The sequence below is a fragment of the Aethalodelphis obliquidens genome, unplaced genomic scaffold (genome assembly GCF_003676395.1).
Source record: "Aethalodelphis obliquidens isolate GAN/ISIS:26980383/991018 unplaced genomic scaffold, ASM367639v1 scaffold128, whole genome shotgun sequence".
NCBI classification, from domain to species: Eukaryota; Metazoa; Chordata; class Mammalia; order Artiodactyla; family Delphinidae; genus Aethalodelphis; species Aethalodelphis obliquidens.
In genome coordinates this window covers 1,156,741-1,172,283 of record NW_020838072.1, presented here as the reverse complement: position 1 = coordinate 1,172,283, position 15,543 = coordinate 1,156,741, and the positions used below count along the sequence as shown (strand labels likewise).

At 43.6% G+C, this 15,543-nt stretch overlaps 1 protein-coding gene across 3 annotated transcripts in view; it reads right to left on the bottom strand.

Moving 5' to 3' along the window:
• Positions 1 to 6,132: 6,132 nt before the first annotated feature.
• The window catches only part of HK2 (hexokinase 2), a 61,643-nt gene continuing 52,232 nt past the window's right edge, over positions 6,133 to 15,543 (bottom strand). For 2 of the 3 annotated variants that reach the window (XM_027099109.1, XM_027099108.1), the window contains exons 12-17: positions 14,057 to 14,152; positions 13,509 to 13,608; positions 13,224 to 13,407; positions 11,749 to 11,904; positions 10,305 to 10,538; positions 6,133 to 8,434 (exon numbers count right to left, since the gene is read on the bottom strand). In XM_027099109.1, the coding sequence (XP_026954910.1) occupies positions 8,290 to 8,434; positions 10,305 to 10,538; positions 11,749 to 11,904; positions 13,224 to 13,407; positions 13,509 to 13,608; positions 14,057 to 14,152 (915 nt within the window). In that variant the 3' untranslated portion in view covers positions 6,133 to 8,289. The remainder of the gene's footprint in view (positions 8,435 to 10,304; positions 10,539 to 11,748; positions 11,905 to 13,223; positions 13,408 to 13,508; positions 13,609 to 14,056; positions 14,153 to 15,543) is intronic. The other variant, XM_027099107.1, reaches the window with a different exon arrangement.

Genomic DNA, 15,543 nt, shown 5'->3' with positions numbered 1-15,543 from the left:
TGGGAGAAAGAAACGTGTTTATCACTAAATGATAGAAGGCAAAAGGCCACATCATCTCCTGCTAATGCAGAGAGGAATGCCTCCTCCGCGCCCCCACTGCCTGTGGGTGGGACCCTGAGGGCCTGTTTTGTGAGGTTTCCTACGATGCTTGTACCTAAGCCTGGATGACCACCAAGGTGCAAGTATTTTCGGGTAACCACACCAGCAGCAGACGGAGCTTACAAACAACAGAACACAAAAGTTCAAGCTGAGTGAGGAGCTTAAATCCCCTCATTTTACAGAGCAGGATGGCAGGCCAGATGAGTCATCCACACAATCTACAGTGGCACATGTCATCCTTTGTCCATACCAGTGCTCTTACCAACCTAGGGCAGTGAGTGCCATGTGAAATCTTTGACATTCATTTCAATATTAGGAAACAGACAAACAAAAACTGCTGTCCAAGAAGAAAACAAAGGCCATCTATAATTTACCACCAAGAAACTCAGAAGTAACTTATGTTAATCATCTAGAACTTATCCACAGTCACTCTGCCTCTGTGCTTGTGCCTCTCTCTCTTTGCTTAAGTTTATGCACTATACCAGAGAAATACAGAGTTTTTAGATACCTCTAGAAGGGTTACAGCATTGCCCATATACTAGGACACAAAGGAAGACTTGACAAATTCCAAATATTCAATATCAAACAGACCATGTTCTCAGACCATAATGCAAAAAAATTAGAAAAGAATAACAAAAAGATAGTTTAAAAAACATATTCCTGGAGACTTCCCTCGTGGTGCAGTGGTTAAGAATCTGCCTGCCAATGCAGGGGACATGGGTTCGAGCCCTGGTCTGGGAAGATCTCACATGCCATGGAGCAACTAAGCCCATGAACCACAACTGCTGAGCCCACGTGCTGTAACTACTGAAGCCTGCATGCTACAACTACTGCAGCCCATGCACCTAGAGCCCACACTCTGCAACGAGAGAAGCCATTGAAGTGAGAAGCCTGTGCACCACAATGAAGAGTAGCCCCCGCTCACCACAACTAGAGAAAGTTTGCACGTAGCAACAAAGACCCAACGTTGACCAAAAAAAAAAAAAAAAAAAAAAAAAAAAAAAATACTGGAAACTAAATAAGAGAGTATTGAATTTTATAAGATGAAAAAAAAGCATATACCACATTAATTACTTAGAATTCCAGTGAAATGGCAATGTATTAAAATTTGTGGGACTTAAAAACAGTAGATGGAGGGGAATTTATAACTTCAAATATAAGCTGAACAGTTCACTTAAGAAGCTGAAAAAGGAGCATCAAAGCAAGCTCAAGAAACAAGAAGGAAAAAAATACGGTGAAAAATAAATGAAGGAGAAAAAAAATTACCAAAATTCATAAGCTAATTATTTGGAAGGATTAATGAAATAAAATTCTGGCAAGATTGATCAAGAAAAGGGGTGAGAAAGAGACATTATATATTGAAATATGCAAATATACAATAAAAGGGGAACAATTACAGACACATAAAAATAAAAGAATAATGCAAGAACCACTCTGAAGTAGTCTTGCTAAAATACTGAATCTATCAATACATTTGATCAAGAATTGAGATTAAACTACCAATTTACAGGAATACAGAGAACAGGGGAGCATGCCAAACTAGAGATGCAATCATGAGAAACTCTAGACAATGTGATTTCTTCAGAAGAGAGGAAAACAGAGTTGGAAGGGAGCAGAAGGCTATGAGAGATTAGAAGACAGATGACCAAGCACAACATGTAGATTTTGTTTGGATTCTTATTTTTAAAAATTGTATTGACATTTATGAGACAATTGGAAGTCTAAAAACTGACTCGGTGTTTCTTGACATTGAGGAATTATGAGTATTTGGGGAGGAGGTGATGGCATTGTGGATAGGTTGGAAAAAGAGAGTTCTTATCTTTATACCGGAGCATTTGTAGTGGTCATGATAAAATGTCTGAGGTTTGCTTCAAAATAATATGAGGAGATGAGCATGCGGCTATAGACTAAATAAGACTGGCCATGAGTTAATAACTATTGAAACACAGAGGATTCAGTAATCTATTCTGCATACTTTCACATATGTAAATGAAAAAAGAGAGAAAACTGAAAACTGCTCGGCCTTTTTTGTGAAGTTATGTAATTTTTATTTAAAAGTAGATCAGGACAATACAAAAGAAAAAAATGATAGCCTCATTTCACTTATGAATAAGAATGCAAAAAATAATTCACTTATGAATGAGAATGCAAAAAATAAAATACCAGGTGAACTAATCCAACAATGTACTAAAAGATATAATTTATCCCAGCAATAAAGGAAGATTTTCCAGAGAATGCATTGATGCTATTTATTACAGTAAAGCCTAAAGGAGAAAACACATGCATCTCTTTCAATAGATGCAGAAAAAGCCTTTAATGTTGTACAACATCTGCTTAAGATTTTATAATAAAAAAAAATCTTAGCAAACTAGGAATAGAAAAAAGAAGTTCCTTAAATTGGTACCCTAAAACCGACATCAAACATTTTTCTCAATGGAGAAAATTTAGGCACGTTTCTTTTAAGATTGGGAAGGAGACAAAAATGTACTACTGGGACTTCCTTGTTGGTCCAGCGGTAAAGAATCCACCCCGCAATGCAGGGGACAGGGGTTCCATCCCTGGTAGGGGAATAAGATCCCACGTGCCGCAGGGCAACTAAACCTGCGCGCCACAACTACTGAGTCTGCGTGCCTTAACTAGAGAGCCCGCTTGCTGCAAACTACAGAGCCCACGCACTCTGCAGTCCATGTGCCACAACTAGAGAAAGGAAAACCCACATGCCACAACTAGAGAGAAGCCCGTTCACCACAACTAGAGAGGAGCCCACGCGTCACAGCAAAGAGCCTGCGTGCGGCAGCAAAGATCCCGTGTGCCACAACTAAGACCCGACACATCCAAAAATAAAAATAAATAAGTAAATAAAAAAGAAATTTTTAAAAAGTGTACTATTACTGCTACTGTACAGCAGTGCTAGAGATCCTAATCAATGTGGTAAGAAAAGAAAACAAAAAGTTTTAGCAACTGAATGGAAAAATAAAACAAATTATTTATTTAAAAGTATGGTAATCTACATAGAAAAAAACAACAGAATAAATAACCTACGGCAATTAATAATAAAATTGAGCAAGTTTATCAGAAACAAGATCAACATACACAAATTCCTAACTTTTCTCTACACCAGTGATTCCCAGCAAGGAGTGATTTTGCCTCTCAGGTAGGACTGATAAATTGGACAAATAACATTTAAAAGGATACCCAGTTTAATTTGAATTTTAGATAAGAAATAAATAATTAAACATGTCCCATACAATAATTGGGACATAATATTGGGTTCAGTGTTTTATGTGGGTATCTCACTCCCACAGGACTTTCGGCAATGTCTGAAGACATTTTCAGACATTGAAGGGAAAGGTTGCTATGGGCATCTGATGGTGTAAGACAGGAATGGTGCTAACACCCTACACCGCACAGGACAGCCCTCACAACAAAGCCCCAAAGCCCTCACATCCAGCCCCAAATCTTAACAGTGCTGAGGCCAAGAATCCTTGTAATAATCAACAAGAACATATAATAAAAATAAAGGATTTGGGGCTTCCTTGGTGGCACAATGGTTGGGAGTCCACCTGCCGATGCAGGGGACACGGGTTCGTGCCCCGGTCTGGGAAGATCCCACATGCCGCGGAGTGGCTGGGCCCGTGAGCCATGGCCGCTGAGCCTGCGCGTCCAGAGCCTGTGCTCCGCAACGGGAGAGGCCACAAAAGTGAGAGGCCCGCGAACCGCAAAAAAAAAAAAAAAAAAAAAAGCACGAAAGAAATTGGGTCATTTGTAGAGACGTGAGGAACGGAAGGGGGGTGGGATGAATTGGGAGATTGGGATTGACATATACACTACTGATACTATGTATAAAATAGATAACTAATGAGAACCTACTGTATAACTCAGGGAACCCTACTCAGTGCTCTGTGGTGACCTAAATGGGAAGGAAATCCAAAATAGAGGGGATATATGTATACGTATAACTGATTCACTTTGCTGTACAGTAGAAATTAACACAACATTGTAAAGCAACTATACTCCAATAAAAATTAATTTTAAAAAAGCACGCACACAAGACACACAAATAAACTGCACATCAATACAATAACATGGCTGCCACTTGTGAGTGGAGAATGGACAAGAGGATAAAAGGCAATAAGAAAATAAAAAAGCAAGAAGGCTCCTTGCAAAGACTAGAAAATGCCTTGAATTGAGGGGGGGCGGGGTGAGAAGTAATCTAGCCTTCTGCCCCTGGTGCCCCCCAAAAATGAAAACAAAGCAACAAAGAAGGGAGTGAAAGGTAAGACAGGCTGGCAGAGGCTGGAAAAGCTATTTCCAAGCTGGAAGCAACCTGGGTGCAGGAAATAGATTTCCCAGTGGTGAGGAGCCCTACAGAGGAGGTGGGAGTTGGGTAGGGAGAAGACTGTGGGAAACCCATGAGTACGGGTGGCCCAGAGGCTTTCAGGGTCTCTGAGCGCAGAAACCTGAGAAAACTCCCTTCTGAGCATCTTGTCTAGTATTATAATCTATGGGGAAGTAAGGGTCTATGTCCACCCAGGAGCCCCACTGGGAAAAGGGAGGGCTCTTCTCCGAGGCTCTGTGATGGAGCAGCAGCGACCTAAGGAGGGCGGTGCTGCCAAAGTTGCCCTGAGCAGCTGGCAGCTGAAGCTGGCAGGCCCAGCAGAGTGGCCTGCTCCAGAGCCCCACAGGGGTGCCCAAGTCGCAGAGGTGGGGAAATCTGACGGACGGCTGCTGAGGAATGGGGCTAAGGCCCCATACTGTTTGTAACATACTTTCAGCATACTGTCAACATTTTCTATGATACCAAATATCCTTCAGTAACACAGTAATGGTTTTACAGGGTACATGCACCTCACTTATTATTTAGCTCCAGGTCCCACCCTCCCCTGCCTCACAGGTAGAGTCAGTCAACGGGAGACACTGCAGAGAACTAGAGGGTGGGAGGGAGAAGACAGGGTATTTCTAACCACCTCCCACTCCAGCTCTGTGGTTCCAGCTTTCGGAATCTGGCCCAGCCGTTGGGATAGAAGTGGGTTTTTTTGATGTTGCTAATCTCTGGGTTGCTCCTCTATACTGTGGGACTTCTCAGCTCTCCTATCACCTGCATAACCAAGTCCTTGTGTTAAAATCTGTTCGAAATAACTGGAGTCGATTGTCTTCCTGACTGGACCCTGGTACAAGGTAGGCAGACCCACGGTATGGAGTTCCCCTATTTTGTTATTTTAAGTTATACAGTCGCCAGTACCCTTAAAGCTAAATCTTGATCTCCAACTATGTGTACTTCCTCTGCACAAATTTCTAGAAAATTACACAAAACATGGATATTGACTATTTCCCTCCTAAATAATTATATCTTGCATTTCCACCAATAGTATATGAGAATGCTCCTATAATCTCAGCAATTTGAAGTCATAAAAATAGGGTCTAATTTAAATTTCTTTTCCTTTACCACTAGCTAGGTTGAATTTTGTGTTTTGGCTATCTCTAGCATTCTGTTAGCCTTGATCTGCCTCCCCCTTCAGTTGTTGTCAAACAGGGCCATGTCAAAGTCAGTGGGTATCACCAGGAACTTGTGAGAAGTTTATTTCCTAGGTTTGTATTTTGCTTATTAAGGAGAGGGTTTGAAAGACTGTAAGGATAAGACAGAGGCAAGTGCTTTTTAGATGCTCATATAAGTAAGGGCTTTACATCCTGAATGTGAAACACATATGCCTATACGGAGACTACCCAGAGTCTCTGAGGGTTCTGCTACATGTCAGCCAGTAGACTGCTGGGCCAGCCGTGGTTCTTCAGTGGTGCTTGAGATCTAGGGGCTCAAAGACGGCCTAGGAAAAGTCACCTACTTTCCCGTTCCATTGGGACTGTGTTTCTGGAGTGAGAAATATCTGGGGTCAAGGCCAAGAGTTAGCTACATGCCTGTCAAGCACATATAGTCAAAATCAAAACACTCATCAACTACTCAGACGGGCCAGGAAGTACTAATATGCTCAAAAGATGACTGCACTCTTGAAAAATGCTCACGAATCACACACTGAATATTTTGAAAAATGTTAAAATTTATTAATAGTTAACATCACACAGTTAATTCAACTAGTTCTTTATTGTACATGACAACATCTTCACTAGACTGAGGGCTCAAGGATTTGAGATGATCTGCTATTGAGCACATCCCAGTCCAAGACTGAGAGGCAATGTATTTACACGGGCAAAGCAGCGTCAGCAAGGAACTGTCACCTAACTGTGGGAACACAAACATTCAAACTGCATTTTCCAGCTTTCCTTTTTGGAAACCAAGGACACATCTTAAATAGCCACACACACAGCTCTACCTTTTAGAAATGTGCAATTTCATAGATGGTGCCTAATTTTCAAGTTTAAAAGTTAAGGTTCATTTCTATTTCTTGGGCATCCTTTAATGAGACACAAATCTAGACACTATTCCAGTACAAGTTTGATAAATGTGCAAAAATTGGGTGCTGTTGAGTTGCGTCTTTCCATTTTTCTGTTTTGATCCTCGTATCCTACTCAACATTGTTAAAAGGCCATCCCCTCTTTATTATGAAGTATTCAGGTTTAACGTGTGGGGGTGTGATCATTTTAGGGCAGAAGTGGGCTTTCAGATTCAGAATTAACTGCACTCTAAACAGCAGGGTAAGGAAGGTTTTATGTCTCCCCTCACCACCACCCCAACCCCGCACCAAGCAGTTTGAAATAAACACTTCTTGTAAAAACAGCTCAGTGTAAGGAAGTCTGTGGACAACACCTCTTGTAGAACATTTACAAAACAAATTGAAGGCGAACTTTGCTAGGAGGGCACAAATCCACCAAAAGTGTTGTCCCTGAAGTTTCGTTTGTTTGATTGTTTGTTTTGGTTCGGTTTGCTATCAACAATTAGACAATTTTTTCAACGTTTTTGGTGGCTTCCTTTGTATTGTTAGAGAGGTTTAAAATACTAATAACTGCCCTAAGGATGAAGATTTCTAAGCAGAGTCTATTTGAAAGGATTCCTGTTTCCTTTGTTAGCATCTCATGTAATATGGCTCCAGGAAAGTCCCTAGACTGAGCAGCCAGTTAGCGTGGTTTCTTCAATCCATAGCCCCAGCCTCCTTCACTCTGTCCCCAGCCACCTTCCAAGTTTCTGAGTCTGCAGGGAAAGGAGCTGGCAAGGAGCTGCTTGGCCATTCGCTCACCCTAAAGAGGCTTTCCTTCTTTTCCTGAAGATGAATGAGGTATTTCTAGGAACCAATCAGTATCTTCATCTTCCATCCTTTAACTACACTGATCTACTAATGAGACCCTGTGTATTTACAGACATAACAAATTAACATATAAATACGTTACATACAACCGACCGTTACGTACAGTGTCAAAATGAAGGAGCAGATGTACTTCATGAACTAAATAAATTTCAAATATAAATTAAAATGAAAATACAGTGTTTCCACCTCTGCAGGAAAAAATTTTTAAACAGACCAAAAAGTCTTCCCTTCCCCAAAGGTCCACTGCTTATGGATGACTTGTGAACCCACAAGGAGATGTGACAACAAGCCCACTCACAGGACTCTTAGCTTTGGTTTTGCTTGCTCAGACTCAGGATGCTTTGATTCCAGGAACAGCATCCACTGGAACCCACTAGGCAAACGCTTAAAGATGAGGTTGAAGAGGGGCTGCCACATGGCTATCCATGGGTTTCCCCTACATTACCGCCCCTCCTCCCTGCCTATGGGAGAATCAGGCTCAAGTCAGTGGAGATCTCCCAGATCTCTGAGAGGAGAAATAGCATCAGCTTCCATGCTGGGGGATGCTCTCCACCTAGAAATGTCATGTTCAGGCTCCAAGGTGAAGCAACCGTAGTTTTTCATTAGTGTCCCCACCCTGTAGGGTTATACAGGGACATGGAATTTGGCCAGGGGGATTACTAAAGGTTAAATTTTTTTTCAAGTTTTAAGAGAACCCATGGTAATGGTTGTGACAAGTGGGAACAAATCCTTACTTCAAACTGTATTTATCTCAGGAGGGCTAAGCCTTGGGTACCAAACTCTACAGTGAGTAGACAGAGACAAAACCCAGTCCGATAAAGTCCTCTCTGCCAAGGAAAAGCCAAGGGGTCCGTCTCTGACACAAGGGGATCAACTTATAATTTAAAGCAGGAAAGAAGGGAAACCAGAGGAAGTCCTTCCAATTTCAGGGGCTCTACCGCTGTCCAGCCTCTCGGATGCGGCAGGCCACAGCAGTGATGAGAGCCGCCCCCTTCCCGCTGCCATCCTCCGACTCCAGGAAGGACACATCACATTTTGGAGCCAAGTCCTTCACCGTCTCATGCATGACTTTGGCAAAGCTGGAAAAGTTGGGAAGGAGACAGAAAAAATACCTTAGTCACAATTGATTTGTATCCTCAGAGATGGGACCCTAAGAAGTGATGCTGGAAACCCAGGAATAATTGAGATGGGAAAGAGGATGACAGCTACGATGAATGAAACATTATGTATTGTGCTTCAGAAAACTGAAACTTGGAGAGACCAGCAACATGCCCAAATTCTATGTCACAGTGGGCAAGTGGGAAGCTAAGATTCAACTCTAGGACAAAAGTCTGAGATTCTGGCAAGCTGTGTTCTTAAAACTAAGCAGTGAAAGAGAAGTTCAACAGTCGTGGACGCCACAAGCATACCTTGCAGAAGTGTATATATAACCTGTTCATCAACTCTGGAGGGAAGGGTGAAGCGCCACATGTGTGATATTCTATTATTTTCCAGAGGTATTAACTCACATCAGACTCATATCTAACCCAAAATGTCATTAAAGGCAAAAGGAGCAGACTTAGGAGGGTGTGTTGAGAACAGAAATCAGAGATTTTTCCTGATATGGGACTAGAGGAAGAAACCGTTCGTCATCATCTCCCCACCAGAGCAGGGACAAGTTGCTCCTCCCCATCTGCAGAGCTGAGAACAAGGCTCCTAACACCAAGCCCCAGTGCTGGTGGCTAGACTTCTGTCCCCCTTCTGACCCTCACTTGGGACTGAGGTTCCTATTTTCACAATGACACTGATCATCAACAAGAGAAACTTGGAACTTCTCAAGGTCCAGTCTTTTCACTAACTGTGTAGACTCTGGGCAAGTTTCTCAGCTCCCTGAAACAATCATGGTGACAGCAGGTGACAATTCAATCGATGAGTCTCTCCATCCTACCTCATGTCCAGGCAAGGGGCACAGCTCTATTCTTTTAACTTTTAGTTGAAGAGCTTCTAGGGGAGAGGGACTGAGGCACTTCCTAATTTTAAAACAATTTATTCAACATATGCAAGTGAGGGAAGAAAGGAGAAGAGAAATAGTGATGAGAGGAGAAAAGGGAGAAGAGATGGAGAAAGACAGGAAAAAGAGTAAAAAGAAAAGGGAATTCAGTACTTCCATACCACGGGTGAGGGTGGAAAACTTCTTCTACAGAGGGCCAGACGATAGGTATTTTGAGCTCTGTAGGTCATATGGTCTGCTGTTATAACCGAAAGCAGCCATAGACAGCACATAAACAAGTGGGTGTGGCTGTATTCCAGTAAAACTTTAGTTACAAAAACACTTGTGGCTATAATCTGCCAACCCCTACCCTAGACTGTAGAAAAAAATCTTGATCCAGAGTTCCGGCATACATTTACTAGAATGTTGACAGGAGCACTGCTTGTAATAGTCAAAACCTAGAAATAACCCAAATATCCATCATTAGAATAAATTATAGTATAGTCATTCAGAGGTATGCTATACAGCCTTGAAAATGAATTAACTATGATTGCAGACTTCAGTGTGGATGCATCTCAAAACCATAAATGTGGTGTGAGAAAAGCCAGTCAACAAAAGAAAAGATGTCATATGGTAAATTCAAAATTAAGTAAAACTAAACAATGTAGATGCATACGTAGATATATGGAGGGGGAAAAGAAAGCAATAGACTTAATCACCCCGGCACTCACTCATGGTAGGGGGGAGTGAAGGGTGCAATTGGGAGGGGCTCACAGGGGGCTTCCTAGCTGGGTGGTAAAACACAGACCTACTTCTAGTTATTAATCTTTAAACTATAATATATATATATTATATACACTCTTTGGAACGTCTGATAATTTGCCATAAAATAAAGAGAGAGAGAGAGAAAGGAAAGCAAGGAAAGAATGGTGAGAAAGAGGGAGAAAGATGGGCAGGAAGAGTGGAGATCAGGCACTCACTGAGGATGTAGCTTGTAGAGGGTCCCATCCACGCCCACTGTCACTTTGAGGGTGTCCAGCCCACGGTTCTCTCGTATCTTGTCCACCACGGCGGCCATGCCTGCACCACAGAGTTGGGCTGCCCGCCGCGCCACCACAGTGCACACCTCCTTGACAATGATGCTGTCATCACAGGTGCTCTCAAGCCCTAAGTGGTGCAGGATGGCACGGACCTGCAGCAGGGCCAGGCAGTCACTGGGCCAGGAGGAGACAGTGAGTGGTCAGTCACATACCTAGAGGGCATGGTGGCCTGCCACTCCGGGGCCTGGCTCCTTCATCAGAAGTGGTTCTGGGGGACCTGGCCTTCTGAGAGCTGGGGGTAAAAGCCACTGCCCCTGAGAGGTGGTTCCATTCTTAAACTCAGTTCAGGAACTAGTGCTCATCTCACTGACCCTCACAGAGAGAACACGAAGAAACAGCTCCTTATGCCACTTTGCCCAGGCAAGGTAGAGCGCTGCTGCTACAAAACTGACACTCAAAACAAAAGGAAATTCACTGTCCATGTTTTCCACTTATCTGGAAATATTGACAGTAAAGACAGTGATGATGCTCGTATGCGACAGTTTTCAGTTGCAAAGCCCTTTCCTGTCCAATCTCTCATTGTTCACAGGTCAGCAGAACAGGCATCACCCACCAACATTAAATGCCTATTCTATTTCTACTCCCCCACTCCGGGTTGTATGAAATCTACCTGTGCACTATTTATGAAACAAAGATAAATAAAACTATATGGAGAAAATAAACAGACATGCAAACTAGAACAATATTCTATTCACTGGTGCAGATGCCCTAGGGCCCCACTCATGAACGCCAACCAGTTCCTGTTTTCCTATATGCATGAGAGTAATAATGACACAGCATTAATTTTTAAAAGGCTCTGAAATTCAGTATTCTAATTTGGAGCAGACTTCTCCACCATTAGACTGGAGGAAGAAGGCTTTGCTTTAATGAGCCGCCACAAGGCATGTTTCTGCATTGCCTGACATGCCAACCTCACTCAATCCTGGTTGCCTTATTACAGCAGCCAGCAGTTAAGAAGAACCCTTTTGCCAAGCATAAAGTGCTTTAGTGGGTTATCTTCCTCCGTGCGTTCCAATTTACATTCTATGAGCAGCTATATTTCTTTCTACCTTTGAAATTGGTCTAAAACCCAACAATACTTCTTTGCACAGGCTCATCCAGCTTACCATGATTTTTCATGAGAATATTATATATTTTCCCTTAAAATGCCAACTGTTCATAACGTACTTTAAAACAACACTATATAGATACAAACATGTGAACTACTAAACTGACCTTTATGTAAGCCACACCCTGATCTTACTTGAACTGTGGAAATCCCAGCTTGTCTGTCCATGAAAAGGAGGATATACAGTCTATCCTATTCCAGGCCCTAAATTCTCACCTCTCAATCTGAGACAGGAACTTGGTTTCAAAGATTCCCCGTGTCTTGAGCCGCTCCGAGATGCGGCCACGGAAGAGCAGCCCATGTTTGGTGAAATCGATGAGGATGTTACGAACAATTTCGCCCAAGTACATGCCACTGATCATTTTCTCGAACCTGCAATGCAGGTAATGTTCATGGAGGTTAAGAAGGAAGGTGGTGGGATGTGCTGAGATACACCAGCTCCGTCACCCCCATCGCATTAGAAGGTAGAAGGCATACAAATTCCCCTTTGTGGGAAGGAAATGCTATTTGACTCACTGAGGCAGGATTCCTGGCATCCACACATACTGACTCATAGCCTTCAGTAAAACGTGTCCTGAGGCCCAAGGGGTTCCCTGAGATTGACCCCATTTTGTGGTTTCATTTCCCTTCCAAGGCTTATTCCCAACTCCTCAAGAAGGAACGCACACCCAAACCCCACCACACTTCCAGAAGGGTAAGATGCTGTCTTAATCCCCTGCGTTGCTGAGAATTTAGCACGCTTTCTCTTCAGCCTAATCACTTATTGCTCAAGTAACTAGTGCCAGCTGGAGACCCCTGTTCTGGCCACTAGAATGAAACATGACTACTCAATGGCATGAGGGTCTTCTGGCTCTACCTAGTGCCTTTAAAAAGTCAATGTTCTCAGTTTCAACCAAAACCCCATCATCATTCAATCTTGTCTTACTCCAGCCTGTTTCTTTCATTAATGTTGCCTGCCTGGCTCCTGGAGGCATTTTAGCCTGTGACCTCTACTATAAACAAATATTTTGCAAAGTATATTCTGCAGAAGTATGGTCCCTGATTAATCTAGTTAGGAAACACTACGTGCAACCTCTTCCTAATGAGATCCCACCATACCAGGGGCTTTGTGATGCTGGGGCTACCCCCTTGTCCAGTATGACAGTAAAGGGTGCTATATACTGGATGGATGGAGGAGAAAGAAGTTTGCTTCTATTGCTTCCTATTCCTATCTGCCTCACCCCAGCAATGCTTCTTCACCCTGATGGCAGCAGGTGGTTCAACTGTCTGTTTTTCCTCAAGTTCCAGATCTAGATTTTAATACTCTCTCCCACCTGTTCTCCTAGTCCTCAGGGTAGGAGCTGATTGCTACATGTACTAACTGCTCCTCAAAAAGCATCCCCTTTTTGTATTTTCATCCCTCTAAAACCTGTGTGACCAGTTCCCTATATGATATTCTCCTTGCAACATAACTGTTGTGATTTGTTTTCCCAATTGGACTTCAAGAGCATCACAGTCCAGCAGGGGGAAAAGGACTTAACCCAGAACTTTCCAGATGTATTTGACAAGAAGCCCTTTCCAAAGAAATCTCTTCTATTAACATCTCAAGAGAATGAGTGTCCTGGGGTTTGCTGTTGTGGAGGACCAGATCACTCATCACTGTTCAGCTCTGAGATGAACAGACCAGGGCCTACATGCAGTCGGGTACCTACCTCTGTTTGCCAGGGTTGAGGGAAAGTTCATCCACAGCTGCATCAAATTCTGTGCGGAAGTCATCTAGGCATCCATTGTCCCCGAAGGCCCCCCACTCCATGTTGACACACATCCGCCCCTCTTCCCCTTCCACCAGCTCAACATTCCGCATCTCCTCCATGTAGCAGGCATTGCTGCCCGTGCCTGCCAATCAAGAGATGTCAGTCAGGGCCTCACTCTGCACTTGCCATCCTCCCACCCTGGGTTGTGTGTCCCCACACAGGAAGGACAGCCCGAGTCCTTACCAACAATGAGGCCAACTTCACAGTGAGGGTCTTCATAGCCACAGGTCATCATAGTCCCAACTGTGTCATTCACCACAGCAACCACATCCAGGTCAAACTCCTGAGAGCAACAGCAGATCCCAATCCACAAAGGAACCACAATATTCTCCCTTCAGACCCTTGCAAGGGAGATTTAAATGGATCTAAAGCTTATAAGGCAGGGCTCATTTTCTCTGCTCAAATATCACCTCTTCAGAGACCTTCCCTGGTTATGCTGTTTAAAAGACTGCCCTTCCCCAGCCCACTCACTCTGTCCTCACCCAACTTCATCTTCCTTCATAGCTCAAGAGCACCTGACATTAGCTCATGGGATTGTTTATATAACAAGAGCGTTCTGTGGGCGTTCCTGAATCCCCAGTTGCCAAGAGCAGGGCTTGACACACAGCATACACTCACCAACTGCTGAAGAACTAGGTTAACTCTCCCTTTGACCAACACAACTGCACTTAACACTTCCCCCAGCTCTGAACACCCAGATCACTTCGGGCCTCATGTCACGCCTCTCCCACCTCTCGCCGGTGGATGGCTTCCTTCAGCAGTGTAACCACGTCCTCACCCTCGCAGCCAGATGCCTTGAAGCCTTTAGTCCACTTGAGGAGGATGCTCTAAAAATCACACATGGGCAGGGATGTGGATATCAGAGAAGGGCTCCTGGGTCATTTTCTAGTTCACAACCTCACAGGTTATACAGATGCCCTTTAAAAACCAATCATCTCACCCACAAATTATTCTAAACCTGTTTCACCTACTAGGAGTGCCTACTATGCAACAGGTACTGGGCTAGGCACAACCCATGTGTTACAACGTTTAATCCTCACAGCACTTTCGTGGAATGTTTATCATTATCATGCCCATTTTACAGGTAACGGTAGCTCTGGAGTAACTTGCCCAAAGCCTACAGCTTGCAAGAGAGGAGGACTCACCCCCAGGCCCAGCAATTCCAATGGATGGGCTCATAAGCACCATACGATGGCCCCTGCCAAGGAACTAAGTTCTAGATGCTTGTTCCTTTCACTGGGAAAAGCAGTCTGCCCTGTACATCGTACAGAGGGGCGGGTTTGTGTCTCTAAATTTTCAAACTCTAGTACGAAGTGAACAAGTACCCTTCGCTGTGTCAAAGGGCCCTCCAGGAGCAGATACATGGCGGCTTTGAATATGGAGGACTGTTTCCTATACTGTTCCCTCATTCCCTCTTTGCTGCCATAGCCTATCAGGGAACAAGCACCAAGGACCCCCAGGCCCCCTTCCTGAGAGATCAGAACCTATAAGTGGGCTGTGTGCTCACTATCCACCCCCTTGTATTGTTTCTCCATGACTTGCTTGGTTGTTTATACCAACCAACTTGGCATTTCATGGCCCAGGAGTTTGGTCTTACAAGTCCCGCTGTGTTCAGATCCCAGGAAATTTGGAAAAACAAAGTACAGTCTCAGCAGTGGCCTGGTTTACACACCCACATCCAAACAACTATGTGCTTCTCTCCACCTGATTTTCTTGTCTACAAATTAGCTTGACGTCTCCGATGAAATTTTGTATTTGGCACTTTCAAGCGTACAGAATGTTCGAATTACATTATTGCAGGTGGTCCTTAATAATAAGACATGGAGAGGCCCCAACAGCTGAGGAGAACTGCCCGTGGCCACCAGCTAACCCAGGCAGCTTGAGGCCTCTGGACCTCAGCACCTGCTGGTTTTCCCATCAACAGGGTGATCTCAGCAGAGCAGAATCCAGCTTACAGACAACAACAGACAAAACCCGGCTTCTGCTTCATTTGTTCTTAGTTTTCACAGTTCTAGACTGAATACATGCTCCTTACAGAAACTTAGAACCTATGGTATAAAGTCCAATACAATGACCTGGAATTTTACAATTCAAGCACTAACAGAAACAGTTAACATGCCTTGGGAGCCACTAGATAAATATATAAACACATATACATGTTGCTATACTTGAAAAGTAAGATAGTGTCTGTTAAAAATATTTCAGTAGGAAAAGTCTG